At 40.0% G+C, this 23,679-nt stretch overlaps 1 protein-coding gene across 3 annotated transcripts in view; it reads right to left on the minus strand.

The window, feature by feature from the left end:
- PAM (peptidylglycine alpha-amidating monooxygenase) overlaps positions 1-23,679 on the minus strand; it is a 180,220-nt gene that overhangs the window by 61,768 nt on the left and 94,773 nt on the right. For all 3 annotated transcript variants that reach the window (XM_063453661.1, XM_063453660.1, XM_063453664.1), the window contains exons 12-14: positions 18,243-18,346; positions 11,591-11,784; positions 9,445-9,516 (exon numbers count right to left, since the gene is read on the minus strand). In XM_063453661.1, coding sequence (XP_063309731.1) covers positions 9,445-9,516; positions 11,591-11,784; positions 18,243-18,346 — 370 coding nt within the window. The remainder of the gene's footprint in view (positions 1-9,444; positions 9,517-11,590; positions 11,785-18,242; positions 18,347-23,679) is intronic.

The raw sequence follows: 23,679 nt of genomic DNA on the forward strand, positions 1-23,679 counted from the left end.
TGGTAGATCCCTCCTCCAGAGAATGACTTTGAGAAAGCCTGGGGGGAGTACACCAATTAAATTAATCCTTAACATTGAGCATCCAAGCCCAACAGATGCGGACCAGTATGTGATGGGAATGTATTGGAAAAAGGGTTCCTATAAAAAGTTAGGGCATTTCTACCTTAAAGATATGTGCAACTCTTCTGAGTGGCAAGGGGCCACCCATATGGTCCCTAACCCATTAAAACCTCATATCCAGACCTTTCAAGACATGATGGCCATTGCTAACCCCACTTTTGAAGATACCATGGCCGCTGAAACAGGTTTTAATGATGTAAATCTATGGTTAGAATGGATGAAATATAATGCTAATAAGCATAATAGAACTGCATGTTATGTGTGTGGCGGTGCCCGGCCTCACCTGGGTACCGTGCCTTTAATCCTACCAGTAGATATAGAAGAATGTGTTTTAAGCCTTTTTGCCTATCACTATAATTTTAACAGGTCCATATGTATTGCATGGACAAAGGAGTATCCTCTCCTAACCCAGGATGTCAAACCCCCAGATGGTATTACCGTGTATAAAGGTAATTACACTTGTTATGCTAATTACGATGGAATAGGTAAATTCTTGGGTAACTTCTCCAAGGGGTATTGTGCTACCTACAGAAATGTCTCTATGGACTTGTTGCAGTTTCACACCAGGTCACTAGGGGATATTTACTGGTTGTGTGGGGATTTACAGCTAAGATCCAGAATGGACAAACAGTGGTGGGGGGAGTGTACTTTGGCTAAAGCTATTATGCCTATACATATCATCTCTGACACACACCTCGTCACCCATGGGTCCAAACACACTAAGGTTAAGCGTGACGCCCCAGTGAAAGGAAGTTTTGATCCTCATGTGTATATTGATGCCATTGGAGTGCCTAGGGGGGTGCCCAATGAGTTTAAAGCAAGGGATGAGGTTGCTGCAGGATTTGAATCGATTTTTACCATAGTTACCGCAAACAAGAATTTAAACTGGATAAATTATATTTATTACAACCAACAGCGTTTTGTTAATTACACCAGAGACGCCCTCCAAGGGTTGGCCGAACAGCTGCAGGCCACATCCCAAATGACTTTTCAGAACAGAATGGCCCTAGATATGATCTTAGCCGAGAAAGGAGGGGTTTGTAAAATTTTACCCGACACCATGACATGTTGTACATATATCCCAGAAAACACAGGCCCTAATGGTAAAGTTACATTAGCCATAGAAAAATTAAATGACCTGTCTGAAGAGTTAAAAAGGAATTCTGGGATAAAAGATCCCTGGGAAAGATGGTTTGGTTCGATGACAGGATGGCAAAAGGCTTTAATGCAGATTGGTATGGCTATACTAATTTTTCTTTTTATTCTTGCTCTTCTCTTTTGTTGTGTCCTCCCATGTCTGAGAAAATCCCTCATGAAGACTGTTGACCAAACGGCACCCACTTTCACCCATCTCGAAGTTGATGACCAAGAATCCCAAGACATCAATTCACCCTGTCTGCCGCTGCAAACATTCCCTTTTGTTGATAAAGTGCAGGAATTCTAGGAAGGGACTAGCTTAGGGACAGCATCTGTCAGTGAATGGTAAAGGCCCCGTGCGGAGAAGTGGTGGGTTAGCTGCCATGGGACACCCATGGGTGTGAAGTGTTCGAGAGCCATACTGATGGATGAGTTAGCCTATTATTAGGGTCAGCTCTAGGGACAGACTTGCACTTTGCATTAACACCTAGCTAGCGGCCACGGGGTTTCTGTGCCTTTGGGTTAACACGTTTTCTGATACTAACATAATAAAGTTTTTATCTCTTAGAATCTAACATTTCATAGGGGGGACTGATGTGGAATTATTAAAAATTACTATTGTACGTGTATTGAATTATTGTACTAACTCCATTTTAACTTTATACTGTGACTTCCTCCTCCATTTTGTCCCCCTAACCTGACTCTTTCAATCCTCCATTTTGTCCCCCTAACCTGACTCTTTCAATCCTCCATTTTGTCCTCATGACTTAACTTGTTCATTTTAAAATTACATTACGTGACTGAACTTCCCAACCCAATTAGTACAGTAGACAAAGACTGTGTTTGCCTCAAGGACAAATACCAGGAGGTGCTGGTTACTCCTTAAGACTTGCTGGCTACTCCTTAGAATTTGTAAGATAGTATAGTTTGAAGGCCACAGAACACAGTAGTAATGAAATGTTCTATTCATAAGAGACCTTGCACCTGGACATAAAGCCTGATATCATTGACCGTGTAAAATGACGCTTAGGACCCCCTTATCCCCACCCGTGTCCAGAATAATCCCACCTCTGATGGGTGGGCACGGGACTAACCTTTTTATTTTTGAACCAATAGGTAAGACACTAACACCGACACTTAACAATTAATCCAATTGATGGTGTTTATTTGCTGATATTCTAATAATCAATGATGACGCAAAATACCTCTTAAAAGGGCCTGCGCGCCCGCTTTTTCTTCACTTGCCAATAAACTTTCTCGAAGTTATTTTAACCTGAACCTTGTGTGTCAGACTTAATTACTTCAGCGTATATACGCAATTTAATTTTATTGATTTGGACAGGAACAGATAGACATTTGAACATTTTGGTTTACTTTCAAAAAGTACCATAACACTGTCAGACACACACACAGATCAGCCTTCCTCACCACCACTGAAAGCCGCCTGCATCCTGTCCTCACACCCCCTTATGGTATATATTGGCAGAGTAGGCGCCTCCCATCCAGGTATGTAGGTGCCTACTCTGCCTGACTGGATAACCGCAGATTCGGGGTTGCCCTAAGGTGGCCAGACGGCCACCTCTTGGGCCCCCTGTGAGAGGGCTCCTCTCGATGCCCCCACCTTCAGGCAACTCACAGAGGCATGGGTCAGCAGTGTGACCGTGGTAATTCCGCCACGGTTTGAAGGAACAGGCTATAGACACCAGAACCACTGCATTAAGCTGTAGTGGTTCTGGTAACTATAGTGTCCCTTTAAGAATTTTATTTTTGTCGCTAGACCCAAACTCCCAAGCACTCTAGCCAGCACACTGGACCCCAGGAAAGGTACCAGCAAAGGTAGGAAACTGGCTTTAAAAGTGTAAAGTTTGTGTGTGTGTGTGTGTATGAGTACGTCTGTGTGTCAGTATGTCTGTCTATGTGTGTGCCAGTATGTGTCTGTGTGCAAGTATGTCTGTGTGTCAGCCAGTATGCCTGTATGTATGTGTGAGTCAGTATGCCTATATTTGTTTGTCTGTGTGTTTGTGTTTGTGTGTGTGTGTGTGTGTGTGTGTCTGTTTGTTTGTTAGTGTGTGGCATGGATAGTGAGCTGAATCGGTGGTGCAATGGGCCACTTGACTGGATTTGGTCAAAAAACACAGGCAAAAGTTAGACTAGAATGTTTTAAAAAATTGTCAAAAAGCCACAACCCATTTTAGAATATGTGGCAAGATTTCAGAAGTGTCGTTCCCTTGTGGCATCTATCAGCCTGGATGAGATTCAGTAGTTTGACAAGAAGAATGTTTATCACGCATTGTCTTAATTTTGGGGTTGGCAAGCTCTTCTCTGTGTAGATAAATACTGTTGAGTGTTGTTCTAGCCTCTTCTAAATGCATAAAACAGAAAAAAAATAGAATATATATTCCAATCTCAGGATTGTAAAGAATGATACATATTTATTGGTGTCCTTGGCTGTATATTTCATTCATAAAATTGAATTGCAGAATTGTTACATGATGACAATGTGTCCAGGGCAAGGAACAAGCGCACAATTTAGAATTCTTTTTTGCATCTGACAAAACATACTTGTTTTTAAGTGACATCATCGTTGAGTGAAAAATAAAATAAAAATCCGGAAAGAGATTAATTTCCAGAAATTGCACAGGATTGCTAGGAAAACGTCTTCTTACATAATTTACATAAACATTAAATCACAAGTCATGTTTATCTTTAGTATGAATCCTAGCACTTTCCTGACAAAGTTATGTTCAAATTTCGAAAAAAAAAGTCAATAATAATGTGCAATAAAAGTATCAAAAAAATCTAAAATCACGAATTTGTGATATTAATTTAATAATAATAATAATAATAATAATGGCAATGTATTTTATTAAGAGGGATCCACTCAAACTTGTTGAGCATGCAAATATGTTCGGGAGTAAATACATGATATAACCTAAAAGAGTTATATTCGTTTAAGATGACTCCAGCAAGAACTGAACAACTCGTGGCATGTTTGTAACTATTACAAGACGTAAATAAATGAGCCATCACACCAAAACCATTTTTAGATAATTGCCTGCTGCAACATACATTCAATCACTTTTCTTCTTCAAACCTTGTGTTTGCAAGAAATATCACAATGAATGGTTTGGACATCAAGGTATTCCATTATTTAATAATATATTAGATAGTGACATTTAACCAATTAGCAATGCCACACCTTGTAAGCAATCCTTGCCACTCAAGAGAACTAAATCAATTATTTTAGTGATATTTCAACATTCGGCCTATATCACAAGGTTACGCTTTAATTCAGAACTCAGATATATTCTGCTTTGTGTGAATACAATATACCATTATTTTTACACTTAATCCAACAGGTTATTTAAATTGAATCATGACATCTTGACAGGTTATAGGGTTAACGGCACAGCACACATGTTTACATAAACTAGACTGGTTTCATAGGACGTTACAATGTGTCTATCTGACATATAGAAGCACAATGACATTTTCCCTGGTGACAGAATCCCCAAGGTTTCAATTCTCTTTCAGAATGCTAAAAAGTTACAATACGGTTTCCTATTGCCATGGAAACATCACGTCTACACTATGTGCTTGGACACCTTTGGACTTGTAACTGCATGTAATACATGTCTATCTGCTTAAGGAATTTATTTGAAATCTAAATTAGGATTCCCTATACAAAAACCACGAAAATTATGAAAAGATAAAAGAAACTGAATATTATATGTAATTCATATATATATATATATATATATATATCAACAGAACTTAAAGTCAATATACGAGTCCAGATAATTTAGTTATGCAAACAGTTATCATTTAAATGCATATATTTTTAAATAAAAACTTAAAAGAGCTTATTTTTCTTAACCATGATTAACCAAGAAAAAACGCTAAAATATACATCTACAAATTGCATTCCAATAAATATGTGTAAAGTGTGTGTTATGGTTATTGTTTGGCTATATAGACTTATAGACTAATTCTAAACCTGTAAGAGCCAGGGAATTACTTCACCCAAAACCTATAATCAGCTGATTTACAGCCAGGTCTCATATCAAATATAAGAAAGGGTTTCATTAAACAGTGCAATATATTGTACGGCAAACCGAATTGTGAAATTCAGACTAAAATATTGCAAATGATTTGGAGATATTGCCCAACTCAGCTATAACAATTTGGGTATTTTTGCCAAATTGTAGCAATTTGGTTTTCCTTTCACTAAGATACATTGTTAGCGATTAAACCGGTTCGATAGCAACCACATGTTATTAAACCACATGTTATTAAAAATGAATCATTTAGATCTGCCAGTTATTGAATCCTTTGTGACAGCGGTCATATCCTCTACGTTGCCATCACTTCTACAGTTTGTTACCCTGGGAGGCAATCAATTTGAATACGTGCCCTAGGTCACAGCGGATCTACTGGGAATCTACTAAACAGTGAACTGTCAGGGTACAACAAAAATGTATGTAAGAAAAATCTTACAAAATATTTGCCAAAACACAGCATATATTAAACATTCTACAGATTGAACGTATGCGCTGTACATGAAGATACGTGGAATGGATTTATCCCACAAATAGCTCATGAACTGTGACCACAATACGATGAAAAGACTGAGGTTTTAAAAAAGAGCAAGTCAAAACGGTAACAAATACCATAAAGCTGGCATTATACTAACTTTATAAGTAAGATTAAAGCCAAATACATCAGTAAACTGGCATTATATTAGCACTGATGTTTGACTTTAGATCATTTCAAGTTTAAAGTTCTTTGCTTTAAAAATATATATTTTGCCACACCGAGAAAATTAGCTCGGAATGTGTTTAATGCGTAAAATGGCTTTCGAAATACACTGTAATATATGAATCATCCACTGACTCACTGAGCGGTGTCAAAGCTACACAATCACAAAGTCACGTATTGAAATGAAGATGTAGGAGGGAGATAAAAGCCCACATGGCTACAATTAAGGTCAACGAGAAAAAAAGGACAATTTAAACAATTCATAGATAATACAATTCTGCAGGATGCATAATGATAATAAGAATTGGCTCTATTTGACTATCCGGAGTTTTGGACTATTTTATTATTTTGGCTTAATCACGTCTGGTTATTTATAGACTATTCAGCAAATCTTCACAAGAAAAGTCCGCATACGCATGAAAAATAATATGATCATTCATTGAGAATTTCTTGTTCTTTGTCAGGAAGTATTGCAGGGCAAAATAAAAATTGTGTGGATGTGTGGTTTTACCCGGAGTTAAAGGCATTCATTAAATTGAACGCAGGCTACATTAAGTGTTAAGGAGTGCTTTCCAATTGAAATTTCATTGAAACCAACATCACTGCCAAGATAGCACAACTAAGACACAAGAAACCTGAAGGAATGCGAACTATGCCGTACTTGGATAGCCGTCAATCGCTATGCGACAGCTTTGATGCGGACTCTGAGGACTGAGTGCTCACATATACGTTTACTTGATTGATGGGCTTTTAGCAGAGACAACATTTTCCTTGTTTCCACTGAGCGGATTGGTTCGGGTTGGTACAGTTTGGAAGGTTTAGAATCGTCCAGCCTATTCAGATGAGCGTTTCCACTGCAAGTCAGACCTTCAGGGACCATGCAGGGTTTAGAAAAAATGCTCTTCCTGTCCACCAATCAATGGATTGTATAGTAGCTCCGCCCTAACCGAACCGTTCCATTTCCTATAGCCCTACATCTGAAGAAGGACCCTGAATGGTGTGGTATGATTCGGTTGTATGGGCCACTTTCATAATGGAAACACTCAAAATAGTGTACCGTACCGAACTGACCCGAACTGATCCGCTCAGTGGAAACAAAGCTTTTAATACTAAGTGTAACGTAATGTTTTATACATGAAAAAACATGGTCTCAGAAGTATATTCTGGTCGAGAAAACTGGGAAAAGAAGCAGAGTAAATCTTACATCTTTATTTTACAGAAAACAAAACGGGTGTAAGTTACACCTTATGGTTAGTGAACAAATATTTAATAACTGTAATTCAATGTGTGGCTAAAATATGTAGAGGTTGCACATCAGAACGCAGAGAACCAGAGCGCATTTTGTATAATTTGTAACAACTCAATGGGAATTCCCAAGTTTAATCAGCATCTATGCTTTTATTAACATTACAATCTAAAACAATCTAGAGGAATGCCTTCACTCCTCTTTTGACATTTGACAAGGTTCAATGGGGGCATCTATCAAAAGCAACAGAGCTTTTTGGTCCCCCCAACAGTTCATGGCATCAATTCTAGCCCTGTACAGCAATCATAATGCAGGGTTTCTATCTCAATCAATAACCACATTCAATGACACAAGACATAATTATCCCCTGTCTCCCTTGCCTTGGCTATGGAACCGCATGCAGAGACAATTAGACATAAAGCATATAGCAGGCACACACGTGTCAGACATAGAATGAAAAATAAGACTTTTTGCAGCTAATGTGACCACATAATTACAAATCTGCACATATCATTACTCAATATATTAGAATTATGATCGATTTGGGAGAAATATTCTACTATACACTCAACTCAACAAAAAGCACGGGTTTTGTAAAGCCCAATTTACAATATGTGAAAGTAGACAGACTGAAACTAAATCTTACATAATAATAGAGAATGATCACTTTGCCCTTTCTGGGCATTAGACTGACTAAAGACCCACACCTTATTATTTCAGCATGATTTCTTACCTAAGTGGACATCATTGACACAAGATTTGACTCAATGGAGCACATTATAGCGATCATGGCTAGGCAGGGTAGCCGTAGTTAATATACCCTTACTTTTGTTAACATATCTTTTCTGCACAATCCCCATCACTATCACATTCTATTTGTAATATTGCACAAATAGAGGTGAATGATTTTGTATGGGGAGGTAAGATGCAGAACATAATGAATACAACACAAGTCGGAGGAAAAAGAGTAGGGTATTACTAATTTCAACACATATTATATCACATGTACTGCAGCTCAGATGTCCATGTTATTGTGCTAGTCATGTTGGCCCAGTGGAGTTCAAATGGCACAAATGTACATCTCTACACATAGAATCGATTATTTGCTATGATGCAATGTAAAGATCCCACCGGAGCCATCTCATGCTATCAGCTTCACCACCCCATAATTAATATGTCAGTGTTACTGATTATGGGACAAACAAGACAATGCTCAGAAACAGAATACTGACCTAAATTGCCATATACAAGGTCTAGATGCAACTCCACAAGTCATTCGGTCACAAACATGTGACTGACAACAGTTTTTAGGAGCTGCCTCGGTATAAAAAACTCTTCACATTCCCCTGTGCCTACTTCAGATAACAAGCCGAGTATGCACCAACTACTAATTCACCTCCTGTGTCATTTGTTTTTTTAACCTGCACACATAAAAAAAAATGAATATAAACCTTTCTACCAAATTTCCAAAAATAGCATGCTAGCTGAATGAATGCTGTACTCAACGAGTGTATGAGGCTCGTATGTAAGACAAGCTCCAAATTTACCCATTTGTGACGATCTTAAAAGAAAAAAATGTCTAAAATTTCCATAAAATAAAAAAGACTCTTTGAAGTGAGTGCTCTATGTTTCTTATACTTGCTGGGAATGGAAGCTACTCACACAAGATGCTGATACTTTTCTCGTTTTCTCGCACTCCAAAGTGGTGTCAGATTAGGTAACAATAACCTGTTTCACAGCTGCTTGCCTTCAGGTTTAGACGTGAAGGTTAAACATTGCCCTTTCAGTGGCTACCGAAGCCATAATGCAGTGTAAATTGCTGTTAATGCCTATGTGTAATATACCATTTTTATGGATCAGGTTAGCTCCTTTAGAGGGGAGGTTTATTTGTGCAGAACTGATGACACAGTCAGAGATGATAACTGACTTCAATAGAATAATCAGCACTGAATCCCAATGTGTACAGAACTGGAGAGGATTTGTCCAACGGATTTCAACCCGAAGTAACAAGCAGTGAACAGTAAGGTTCCAGTATTTTCAAATGATAGGGGAGAGAAACACTAAATGGATTAAAATACCCAAAATACATAATGGTATAGTGCTGCAAGAACATCGATCCAAACAAATTATGGTACAACAACAGAATGTCCGCAGTATTAAATGCAAACATTAGTAATACATACCCTGATCTAACACTTGCTCTTCTTCCCTTTTAGGTTGCTGGAGAACACTTTTTTTTTCGAGTTCTTTGGGATCTTGAAAGAGAACAGAATAAAACAGATTTATAAGAAGAACATTTCGGAAAACAAAGTATCCTGTGTTATTTTTAAATAATTTGGATTTATTCTGGTAGAAAGAGGTGGCAAAGTTACGTGGCTAAGACCCGAGGATGAAAGGAATGGCCTACGATTTTGCGGCTACACTGCCAGGTCCTGTAATTGATAGAGATGCTACAGGATTTGGTTCATAAAGCAGTAAATGTACAAAGTGGTAGAACGAACGGAGTCGGATACTCACAAATCAGTAGAAGTACAAAGTGTGCAATCAATGAGACATTATTTAAGGACATAACTAAAAAAAAGGACAGTAGCAAAAAAACATATGAATGTGGCTTCTTCGGGAAAGCAATAGATCAAGGAGAAAAGATTTAAAGATACATCAGGATTGGTACGCAGAGCTCAGAGAACTAAGGAATCAGTCTCCAGAGCCACTAGGAGTGAGTACTATATAAAAGAAAGCTTTCTTGTCCATGAATAACCGGAATCAGTATAAAGGAAGGAAAACTACAAAGAAACCGAGGGAGGTACAGGAACACAGAGGAGACTTTCTGGGAAAACAGAATCCAAGAGAAAGAGGAAGGCCATCACATTGTCATGGAGTAACACTTCCGGGTTCGGCACTCAGCTGTGAGGAGCCGGACCCCGCCCCCCTCTGACACAGCTCTGATGGTATTTAGGGAGACTGGGCCAGAGGGAGGGTGCTTGGTGATTGATTGTGTGAGCTAACGTGTGAGCTGCCTCCGCGAGACCGCGGGCTCCACAGGCTCAGCTACTGGGATCTACTTCCACCGGACTTGCCTCTCCACAAGCTCAGACAAGCCGTTCCAGCCTTTGAGCAAATGCAAGGATTGCTGCATCCCATAAAGGATTACTGGAGAACGGATACTTTGCTACTTTACAAGTGGACCATATCTCTGAACTATTGGAGGACTACCCATATTAACCTTAAGTATATCTTTCAGCTACTTGTCTACAAAATCATTTATAAATGAACTAATGGTTGCTTACTCAAACCTTCATTGCTACAAGTTACTAATCTCATGAAGGACAACTCCCATCATGCTTATTCACTATGAACTGTTTTCTTGCTTTGCAAATACATTCAGTGCTTCAATCTACTAATTACATGAAGGACAACTCTCATCATGCTTATTCACTATGAACTGTTCTTGATTTGCAAATATTCTTAGCTACTTGATTATTGTTCCTATTGAAGATTATTCTCATGGACTTAAAGAATGTTACTTAATGGATCTCTGAAGAAATACTTAATAATAAACTTTGTGTTGTTGATTACTTGCACTTCATCTTATTGGATTATTGCCTAAATGCAATTCATTTAGGTTTAACACTTATTAAAACTTCGGTTGAATCAAGTTACCAGAGATTCTCTCTTTTCTTAAAGCTACTGTATTGATACTTAGGGATTCTCCATTTCTTCACTATTGTAATTAGGGAGTTTACAAGCTGCAGTTGAGTTCCAAATATAAATCACCCCTAGTAGCGTAACACACATCAAGTGTATCAAATGATAAAATTCCTTCATTAAAGCCACATATGGCCATGTACACGATATGGATACATTATTTCAGCCATGACCAAGGCCTATATCTCCAAAACATTGTATTTTCTTTGCGTACCAGGAAATATATGGCTTTAATAAATGGGATGCCTGCCTCTTTCTCTTGGATTCTGTAGCAAGTGGAGTGACAGCACTGTAGAGAGATGGAGTGATTGAAGGTGCATTCATTACCAACAAGTCCTGCCCCACCTCATTGGTTATTATTTATGGGAAATAAGAGCACGGAGTACAGTGCAGATTGGCAAAGTTCAGTGTATGGGTCTTGGCTGGACTCTTAATTTACAGTTAGGAAAGTAGAACAAAACATTGTAGAAGGAGCTACTATTTGAAGAGACATGATTTGGAAGTTGACAGAATGTCTCCTTCATTAGATGTAGATCATAGCTGTAGATCTGTGATGGAAATCAAGCTGAACCAACACAAAATAAATAAATAAGACCGAAAAAAATAAAATATCCTGTTCTTTACCTGGGTGATGATGGCCATGTCCCATCATCATCATCATGTCAGGGCTAACAGGAATAGGAATATTAGCAATCTCGGGGATATGCTGGAACAGATCTGGATCTCCTGTCTGCACACAAGTCATGTATGAACTGGCACGGGCTGCATCCATGTAGTACATAATATATAAGTTGCACATTTCGTCATTAGATGTACCCCTGTCAAAAAGAAAATGGGAAAGGTATTTGGAAATGTCTTGCGGGATAACATTCACTCGACTGCTAAAACATAGAGTACACATAAAAATCTTGACATTTCTCGAACTATAGTATTAACAGTGGAAAGGTGTAGGTCAACATGGGATGGCAGACCTCACATACAAGAACAAAGTACATTTTGAATTCCTATGTGGTCTGACTCCCACCATAAACTTATTGTTATAAAAAAAAGAATAGAAAAATATAGCAAAGATGGTTTAGCGCAGTGTTCTCCAACCCAGTCCTCATGAACCATCAACAGTTCAGGATTTATGTATTTCCCTGTTTTATTCCAATGGAGATACTGACAAAACCTGTACTGTTGGTGGTCCATGAGGACTGGTTTGGAGACCACTGTTGTGGATCAAAATTTCTGAAGGTGACGGAATACATCAATTCATTTAAAATTAAAGTAAATTAAAAAATACAGACCTGTGCTCCACAATAAGTTTCAGAGTATTAGATGTTTGAAAAAAAACATTAAATGGTTCTCAAGCACGATAAGATTGTATGCTACCAATATAAGGGTTCATACTAAGTGTATCGCTCACAGCTTTCTATGAAGTAGCCTCTGCTGTTACCATGTTCAAGAGAAACCATGTGTATAACTTCATTCATAGGACTATTGTCATTGTCTCAATGACAAATAGAAATACAAGAAAATTGCACTCTCTGATTACCAGTAAATGGAAACTACAGCAGGGCAGTGAAAAAAAACTAAAAAGGGTTTAAATAGCCCTAGGCAGGGATGAGCCGTAAATTACCTTGTGATGCCAAAATGTGCGTTGCATGTCAATGATGTGATGACACACACACGTTCATGTCAATTTCATCATATTCAGAGGTGGAGCTCTAAATGGGCTCTGGAGCCCGCAGAACGTCACACCAACCGGGAAATCCATGGAAGTTGGACCAAACCAGAATAAACCGTGAGGTCAGTCTCATCCCACGGTTAAACCCAGAGCCCTTATTGGACATGGCTATATGACAGTGCCTCGACACAGGGCCGTCTTTAACGCATGGCAAAAGGGGCAGCTGTCCGGGGGCCCAAAGCAGTTGCCCCTTGAACCTGCCGGTCGCCGTGTGATGAGCTCAGCGCCTCCTAGCCAACACAATTTGCATTGGAGGGAGAAAGGGAGGGGGAACTTGGACTGGCAGAGAGCCCAACTCCGAACAGCCTCAGCCAGCCAGTGGACCCCAGGGAAGTCACCCTCCAGCACCCAAAAGGTAGGAAACAGGAGGGTGACTAAAATTTATATTTTAGTCTGTACATCTTTATGTGTAAGTGTGTGTCTGCATATATGTCTGTGTGTTTGTCTGTTTATCTTTAGTGTGTGTCTGCATGTTTGTCAGTGAGTGTATCTGTGTGTCTGTATGTGTGCCAGTGTGCATCTGAGTATACACCTGTGTGTCTGCGTATTTGTCTTTGTATATCTGTGTATTTGGATGTCTGTATCTGTATCAGTGTTTGTATCTGTGTCAGTGTGTGTATTTCCTCTAGGTGAAAAATAAGTGTGGCTAAGTCTACGATCTATATGTGTGTGTTTTGTTGTGTTTTCTTTATGTGTGTCTTTGGGTGGAAGGCGTGTTTGCATGCTAGAAGGTGGGAGGGGACCAGGGAGCCCAAGCAAATCCTTGCCCAAGGTCCAATAAACATTAAAGATGGCCCTGCCTCTCCAGCGCTGTGACAACTATGAATAAAGCTGTTGGTATGAAGACAATTCATATTTTACGATGGATGCAACTGCTGCCGAATAAGCACTGGCTAAACATAAAGTTTATTTGTCATACGGCTGTACTAAAAGAGATATTGATTTGGGAGATGACAACTATGAACCTTTGGCATAATATCCAAAGCAGTATTGATTGACACTAAGATGTTAAAATATTACACGACATAGATATTGATGTAATGCACTTAAACAATTTATCAAACTGTCTCTTTGATAGAGTTGCTAAAACAGTGGCACATGATAAATCTTTGTATTCAACGTTAGCATTCCAAATATTTGTGCTTTTTCATATCTGTGAACAGAATGGGATACATTATTTCTATTAAAGGGACACTATATGTCTCTGCTTTAAACTGTTCTTATATTCGGGAGTCCTCTCTCCAACTCGATCAGCAGCCAACAGTTCCAAATTGAGATTCAAGCTCCGCCAACTATGTGACTTCAGTGCGTCGTACGTCTACGCGTTTTGCCTTCCAGCCTCGTTAGGGTAGTACCGGCCATCAGTCAAAGGGGCAAATTTAAAGTCAGTGCTCGGTCTACCCCTAAAGTTTTCCATTGGTAATTTTCAAAGTCTAGCATTTGCCTATTGTGGAGCCACACTCAGGTTAAAAGCAAATCACACCAATAATTATTTTTGCTTTAAAATGTATATATATATATCAAGGTCTTTAAAACGACATAAACTACAACGTATACATATAAATATAGTGTCATACAGATAGAATATAATTCATTATAATACAGACAGTTGTTGCACATTCCATTGATATATATACATAGTACTAGTATATTTCTTTTTGTGATTCACTTATTTTCTTTCTTCTTTTCTGTATCTGTGTGTGCTAAGAACCTTCTGGGGTAAAAGCATTAATCAATAATTGTTATTAACACTGTTTTACGATTTAAATTTTGTTTTGATATTTTTAATTACTTTCTTTAGGAGATTGTTTTCCCCAGATTTTCTCCTTTGGAATGCCTATTTAGCGCTTTTACAATAATCTTTTTTCTTACTTTTATCAGAACACGGACTAAATCAACAAATGTTTTGTATCAAATAAAATGAGGAAACCATTATAACTTTTTTTGAAGCACTTTACTTGTTGAAAATTCTTTAGGATTTATAGCGATTGTAGGAACCAGTAAGTGACATTTTAGACAGATCTCTTCGTCTGTTTTTTGGATGCTTTTTGAAAATAGCTTATCCGGTCAAGTTTTCAAGAACAAAGCTACTCACAGTTGTGTCTGTTGCACACACTTGCTTTAGGGACTCCTGGAATTCCACAATGCCGTTCACTCAGCAAGACATACGAATTGCTTTATTACCGCACTTTCCCGCAGAGTGCATTTAAAGCCAAGAGATGTTGAGGAAGCAGTTTATAAACACCGTTATCCTCTACTGAAAGGGAACTTTTCCCAGACCCTTTTTGTTTATAGTTTTTGTTTTTTGCCTTAGTAACAGTTGTCACTACATTTAAAGTAGGTTTCCTCAAAAATTAATTGCTTTTTAGCCAAACCACTCTCAGGGTATTGTTTATCATAGGGAGCTATAGTGATAGAGAATATTAAATGCATTCACATTACTCAGAGCAATGTAAGAGAAACAAATTGTAACAATTAACCAATGAAAACTCCCCGCCACTCCCAACGCCTCTCCCTTACCCAGGTAGTTTTGCATTAAAGGGACAATAGTCACCAGTCTTTAGAACAGTTTAATGTAGTTGTTCTGGTGAGTATAATAATTTCATTCAGGCATTTTCAAGTAAACACTGCCTTTTCAGGAAAATGCAGTGGTTACATTGCCCCCTACGGACACCTCCAGTAGCCACTCCTCATTGATAAAATCAGGTAAACTTTTAGTAGCCATTTTGCATGGAGACGCTGAATTTTCTTCATAGAGATGCATTAATTCAATGCATCTCTATGAGGAGGTGCGGGTATGCCATAACAGTGTTTGGCTAACCGCCATGCCACCTCCTTGACGATTTCAGTCCAATCCAATGGTTTTAACACTATATGGTCAGGAATACATGTTTGTGTTATGTGCACACACTTCGGCATAGGATTTGTATCACAATAATATTTCAGCTTTGTTTATGTATATGAATCCCATGCAGCTTTAGATAGTAGGGCCTTACCCCATTAGGCAGAAAATATGCTTTCTTTTAATGTTTTATAAGAAAGCGCCTAGCTGGCACAGAATTGAAGTGGTCTGCACCACAAATGGCTAATCATCTGGTGCCAAAACAGATCGAAACACCACCAGGAGACCAACAGACACCGAAAGAGCAGACACTCAATATAGTTAATTCACTTAACTATGACAGGGTCACCCATGTCAAATTAGCACTAATGTGCCATGTTGGGGATCCCTGCAAGTCCAGAACTGATCGAGCCCTCTGTTACATTAGCCTTCATTTATCTCTTGCAGACTGGGACTGACAGTCAAAGCACTGCCTTGAGTAGGCAGTAGGAGCCTCGGTACTCAGGACCCGAGAACACAACACCCAAATGAAATGAATTATCTTCTCTTTTTCTCTTATTTCCAGACGGCAGCTTTTGCCATTTTAATTCAGTACATTTATTTCAGCTGCTCTACAGGACTTTAGCTCTCATTAATCTCATCTGTCTCGTGGCTTACTAGGATATCTCAGAAAACCCTCTCTGGCATATTTCCCATAAAACACAGTATACATTTATAGAACATCTGTCTGTCTGTCTTCAATACATTGTTAAACACAGATCTCGATACACCAGTCAAACCATAAGACTTGCTTTTCCCACAGAAATCTCAAATTTGCAGGGATGTTACCACCGCAAGGGATTCTGGATGGACATATGCAAATGATGTTCAACAAATAATCGCTTTTATATATACACATACACACATACATACATACATACATACATACATACATACATACATACACAAGGACTTCAAAAGCAAACAGTGCCGTTGCAATGTTTAGCAGATATTACACCCAACAACAAAAAACTGCCCTCCTGGGTGCAAATGCAATCCTGGAGTGCCGTGTTTTTGTTGGAGTTTGTTGGATATAGATTATTATTATTTATATAGCGCCATCAGATTCCATAGCGCTGTACAATGGGTGCACTAACAGACATGTCATTATATATATTATCCAGAATTATATGTAAATCTATAATAGTTAGATATTCATTGTGTGCGTGTGGAGATGGATAGAGACACAGACACACACACACCAATAAATCTCGCTCTTTCTATTATATATTTACATATAATTCTGGCTAACATAGTTTCTGTTATGACAAAGAGGAATAGAATTGGTAACACAGGAAAGGCAGTTTTTTGCAATGAAAATATGTCAGTGCCATCCTTTCCAGCAGTGTCTAGCAGAATTCACTTATTTTCCATGGCAACAGTAATGAAAGCACGCAGAACGAACCGGCTCCAAGAAGAGATTTAGCTTCACCATGCATTGAAAATCTAGAGCCCCAAGAGGCCACATCAGCCGGTCACCAACCTATGCACTCTCTACTGATGCTGTGAAAATCCCTCTCATTCGTTCTGTGCGTGCTGAATACCTGTCAGTTTAATTGCTTTGTCTCTACAGACACACACACTGCTCGGAAAGTCACCCACATTCACACCACATGCTAGTCCGACCTAAAGCTTTCAAATTATTTTAATGCCATTGATTCGCAGCTTCCAGTGCACAGACCAGTTGTATATTTTTAAACCAAACAATAACAAGCTTTATAATGAAATCATTGGGAAGATAAACATGTTTTCATGTAGAAGACATGGTCCGAAAAAGACTGGGTATACCTAACCCCAAAACTATTTAAAACGGAATTCCCAACCATCAAATCACAAACTACAAAAAAAAACAAAAAAACAAAAACAATCACCAATCCCTAAAAAGGGGCATATCCAATCCTGAACCTCTAAATGCTTACAATCCAGTTTGTAGCAATGATAAGTGCCTTTATATGACTTTAATTTAAGCTGATCATATATGGTTCTTAACCCCTTAAGGACACATGACGTGTCTGACATGTCATGATTCCCTTTTATTCCAGAAGTGTGGTCCTTAAGGGGTTAAAGGGAAACTCCAGAGCCAGGAAATCAATCCGTTTTCCTGGCACTGCAGGTTCCCTCTCCCTCCCACCCCCCAATCCCCGGTTGCTGAAGGGGTGAAAACCCCTTCAGTAACTTACCAGAGGCAGCGACAATGTCCCACGTCGCTGCTTTTTCCTCCGCGCCGCTCCTCCTAGTGATTGCGTCGGCCGATGGGTGATACTGATCCCGCCCACCGGCCGGGGAGACCTAATGTGCATGCGCAGCAATGCCGCGCATGCGGGTTAGCGCTCCCCATAGGAAAGCATTGAAAATGCATTTCAATGCTTTCCTATGGGGAAATGAGCGACGCTGGAGGTCCTCACACAGCGTGAGGAAGTCCAGCGATGCTCTAGCACAGGTTTCCTGTGCTATGATCCAGGAAGAGCCCTCTAGTGGCAATAAGTACAGTTGCAGGGTTAAGGGTAGTGGGAGTTGGCACCCAGACCACGCCAATGGGCAGAAGTGGTCTGGATGCCTGGAGTGTCCCTTTAAGTGTGAGCTTTGTTGGACCAAGAGAAGATTTTCCTAAACATCCGTTTTCGTGTATTGCAGTTTTTATCAATTCATTTGTTAATGGAACTTACCCAATGTATGTTTTAGTTGTCCTGCCTTCACCAGTAAAGAGACATCGGGTTGCTAAAATATCCCCAGGACTAACATCAAGTGGATGTTCTACAGGATAAAATGCCTAAAGAAACAGAAAATAATAGAAAGAAGAAAAAAAAAAAGTAAATTGTAATATTTCTGTAAAGACAGATCTGCAAGCAATAGGCCAACTAGCCTAGCCTTATTGAGGTTTTCCTATAGGATTATCACATCAAAGGTTGGGCACAGTAATATGTGAGTGATAAAACATACAGCATACAGAAAGCATGCATGTCAAATAGCATTATGGCTGCCACTCTGCAATGTATCACAAATGCTACATTCTTTTTAAAAATGCAATAATTTATATTTGATTAAACAAGAGTATAAACTAGGAATTAGAATTATCAGTTGCAATGACAAACCTATCACACCAGTGGCACTAAAAAGGCTCTGAATTGGCACTCAGGAGCAGCCTACCATACAGTCATCAATCCTAGAGACTGCAGTATGTATCCGGCCGAATGTGCCAAATCATTACCAGACAATCTGTCAGAGTTAGACAGACGGACTTGGGAAATTCAAGCAACTATTGATACATTTTGCAGGTTAAAGCATAAATCCACAAATCCAAACGTGATGCCCTTGATTATCACTCTGACAGAATACATACATGGAAAACAACAGTGAGACCCAGACCACACTATCTGACACAAAGAGAAACCATTTCCAAGGGCTTAGATACATATTTTATTGTGGCCAGCCTAAGGCACACCTGTGCAATAATCATGCTGTCTAATCAGCATCTTGATAAGCCACACCTGTGAGATGGATGGATTATCTTGGCAAAGGAGAAATGCTCACTAACACAGATTTAGACAGATTTGTGAACAGAATTTGAGAGAAATAGGCCTTTTGTGTACATAGAAAAAGTCTTAGATCTTTGAGTTCAACTCATGAAAAATGGGGGGAAAAAACTATAAAAAGTGTTGTGTTTATAATTTTGTTCAGTGTATATGGGGGCAAGCTTTGGTACATTGGTAAGGGTACATTGGTACATTGGTATCAACCAAAAACACTAAAACAGTCATACCTCTCAAGCGTCATGTATCTGATGGAGTTGGTGTTGGAGGGAAACTCCAAGGATGCAGCTATAAAAGTAAACACATACTCTATGCTAATCTCTTTATCTAATTTATGCTTTCATCTTTCAAGTAAATCCATACCCCCTAACAACAGTGTCCAGTGAAGCAGGAAGTCAATGGGCAGGGTAAAAGGGTGGGTCACTGATGCAAATCCCGTGACCAGAACTGCCAATAGGGGCGAACATGCCCAAAAAGGGGGCATGTCTGTCCAAAGAATTGGAAGGCCAGCCTGGCATCAGTGTCCCCATGTATCACAGTGTCAGTGTCCCCATGTCTCCCAGTGTCTGTGTTCCCATTTCTCCCAGTGTCCCCATGTCTAAGTGTGTCCTGTGTCACTAGGATACTAGGGGACACTGAGAGACATGGGGACACAGAGATCCGGGGACACTAAGACACTTGGGGACCCTGGGAGACATAGGGGCACTGAGACACTTGGGGACAATGGGAGACATGGGAACACTGGGAGACATGGGGACACCGACATTTGGGGACACTGGGAGAAATGTGGTCACAGACACTAGGGACACAGAGGCATGGGAATACAGACACTGGGAGACATGGGGACACAGACATTTGGGGAAACTAAGACACTAGGGACACTGAGAGACATGGGAACACAGACACCGGGAGACTAGGGAACACTGTCATAGGGAGACACACTGGGACACAGACACTAGGGACACTGGCCGGGAGGCATGGGGACACAGACACTTGGGGACACAGTGAGACATGGGGGCACTTGTGGACATAGACATTTGGGGACACTGGGAGACATGGGGATATTAGGGACACAGAGACATGGGGAAACAGACACTGGGAGACATGGGGACACTGAGACACTAGAGCACTGGCTGGGAGACATAGGGACACTGGGAGACATGGGGACACTGAGACACTGGCTGGGAGACATGTGGACACTGGGGGACATGGGGACACAGACATTTGGGGACACTAAGAGACATGGGGACATGGACACTGGGAGACTAGGGGACACTGGGAGCCATGGGGAAACTGAGACACTAGGGACACTGGCTGGAAGACATGGGGACACTGGGAGACATGAAGACACTGTGTACCTAGAGTCTCCGTGTCCCAATGTGTCTTCCTATGACTCACAGCGTCCCCATGTGTCTCAGTGTTCCCATGTCTCACAGTGTTGACATGTCCCCTAGTGTCTCAGTGTCCTCCATGTGTCCCCTAGTGTCTCAGTGTCCCCCTGCTGCCTTTTCCCCCATCCTTCACATACCTGAGCTGTAGTCTGTCTCTACAGGCTTGGAGCTGCTGTCTGGACTCTCTGTGCTGTATAGCTGCTCCCCCACGGGTCAGTGAGTAGAGAGAGGCAGGGAGATGCTGTAACTTCCTATCCCTGCCTCTCTCCACACACAGTGAACCCTACTGGCCGGCGCTGGTATTGCAGAGTAATCTCCGTTTATACTGAGGAAAATATTTGCATATGTATTGCCGGTATTACTGCAATACCATCACGGCCAGGCAGCCTCAAATACCGTCTGTGCCTTAAAATATCAGTGAGGTGGCAAACCTAAGAGTAGTGTGTTTTAAAAAAAAAAAAGTTTTTTTTTTTTTTTTTTAACATAGAAACATAGAATGTGACGGCAGATAAGAACCATTCGGCCCATCTAGTCTGCCCAGTTTTCTAAATACTTTCATTAGTCCCTGGCCTTATCTTATAGTTAGGATAGCCTTATGCCTATCCCACGCATGCTTAAACTCCTTTACTGTGTTAACCTCTACCACTTCAGCTGGAAGGCTATTCCATGCATCCACTACCCTCTCAGTAAAGTAATACTTCCTGATATTATTTTTAAACCTTTGTCCCTCTAATTTAAGACTATGTCCTCTTGTTGTGGTAGTTTTTCTTCTTTTAAATATAGTCTCCTCCTTTACTGTGTTGATTCCCTTTATGTATTTAAATGTTTCTATCATATCCCCCCTGTCTCGTCTTTCCTCCATGCTATACATGTTATGGAGCTCCATCAGCCCCTATGTTAATCTGGCCCTGAGTGCACATCAAGCACTTTAACTGAGAAGAGGCAAGCACCAGACCTGGGAGGAGAAATCATTTATCTGGGAGCAGATGAGAAAACACGAATGATCACTTTTTAGTTGTTTTCTACCAACAGTTTGTAACACAGGCTCAGAAATGCTCCCCCATCACTGGTACAGTGTATAACTATATATTAGTTTAATGCACACTGTTAATATCACCATTAATAGATGGATCTTCAATTTGGAGACTGCAAAGGACAACAATTAAAAATACACTATAAGCACCAAAATAACTAACTTAAGTGGAGTGGTTTTGGTGTATAGATCATGCCCTTGCAGTCAAACAGCTAATTCTCTGCTGTTCAGGAGTTAAATCCCTTTTGCATGTGACCTACACAGTCTCTTTACACACTTCCTGTAAAGACAGATGTAGTGTTTAAACAATCAGTTTAATTTAGAATTTCATATCCCCTGTTTTATTAATAGTCTGCAGGAGCCCCATGTGTGTGATTAAAATTTAATGAACAGAGCAGAGCAAAATGACCTCTAAAGTAAACACACTGTGCTGTAAGATCTGATTGAAAATGAAACCATTTTTTCATGTAGGCAATATTGCAATAGGGCCCAGTACACCAATGCAAAATATAAGGTAAAATTTGCTAAAATACATTATATATAGGTGATTACAACAACGTCTAACATGTAACAATTGTAGGTACAGAGGTATATTATTGCTCAGTGTGGAACATTTGTGTAAGTAGAAAATGAGCTCCAGGGAAATATCAGTTTGTTTATTGCGGCTAAACCCTGGACACAACCATTATTTGCATTGCTTAACCACCTGGCCCAAAATTTAAGCCAAGGAAGTATTGTATATAAAAGCAGGTGAGTAAAGTTGCTAAAGTATAAGATATAGATAGAAAATGAGTGTACAAGAAAGGCGGTGATATACTTAGAAGTGAAGAGATATGGTGAGAGAAGAAAAGGATGAATGGGGAGAAGCCAGAATGGATAAAAATTAAGAGAGAGAGAGTTAAGAGAGAAAAAGGTGGGGGGGTCAATGAGTGTGGAGGTTATGGGACTTGCTATCTATATCGTGAATAGCCATCTAGATCGCACAGGTGGTCCTTAACAATGAATCATGCTAGAATTCTACCCCCACCATACCAGAATCATGCCCTTTGAGGTATCTGTGAAGAAATCACAAAGTTATTTCAGCTATTTTATTTTATTTCATTCGGTAGCTGTAATTACCAAACAGAGACCACCCCCCTGGCTCATTAACTTCAAAGCAAACCATCGTTTAAGCCCTCTCCCTGAGTGGCCGCCGTTCATATAGTCGAACGCCACGTGGCTGAGAAAATGGCGGCCATCTTGTTTGCGTGAACCAATGCAGCGGGACTTGGTCATCGAGTGTCTGGAACTAAAATCGGACACTCGACTTCCCGAACACCGGTTCAAACGCACAAACGCTTGCTTCTTAATTTCCCGAACAGCAAGGAGAGCGCTGTTCGGTACTTTTGCTCATTCGTATGAGGGGAACAATCGCTGCTAGGAGCCAGGGGTAATCGTTTGTGGATTTATTCGCTTTTTGAGACTTTTCTAACTTGACCGGCAAAACCACCAACACTTATGGAACTGTTTTGGGCAGGAGCCTCGTGGTTAGCCGGTCACCTAAGACCTCCATGGAATTCGAAAGGTTGGAAAATAAGGCTTTCGCCAATAAAGTGGGATGGCAGCCTTTGCTACATTAAGCAACTGGGGTATCACCAAGCATTTTTTAGAAACCGAGGGATAAGGGTGTATGGTGTAACAATAAAACTGCAGTTTCAAAAGCTGGTGGATTATCGGTCAGTCTTTCAAGAACACGAAAGATCTCTTCCCCATAGCACCATCACATGGTTGTATATGCCAGGTTCTGAAAATCGAGGACTACTGGAGTCTGGTACTTCTTGGTGTAGGGCTTGTAGTACACCTCCTGTAATCTGTTGGTCAGGTCATTGTCAGCAAGGGTGACCTGTAGATCATCTTCCCACTTGTTGGTACATTGTGGAGAGAGGGAATACCGGTTATGGACCAAAAATATATATATAATTTAGATATTAATAGCAGAGAATTGAGCAGTCGCACTGCATGGGTATGATGTATAAAGCAAAACTGCTTACTTAAGCTAAATTTGATTTGGTGCTTAGGGTATCCCTTTAAGAGCCAAACTAATGGAATATTGTATTCAATGAGAAATGTAAAAACATGCTATAATGCACATACATCTGGACTCATTGAA

This window comes from Pelobates fuscus, chromosome 5, assembly GCF_036172605.1.
Source record: "Pelobates fuscus isolate aPelFus1 chromosome 5, aPelFus1.pri, whole genome shotgun sequence".
Classification (NCBI taxonomy): domain Eukaryota; kingdom Metazoa; phylum Chordata; class Amphibia; order Anura; family Pelobatidae; genus Pelobates; species Pelobates fuscus.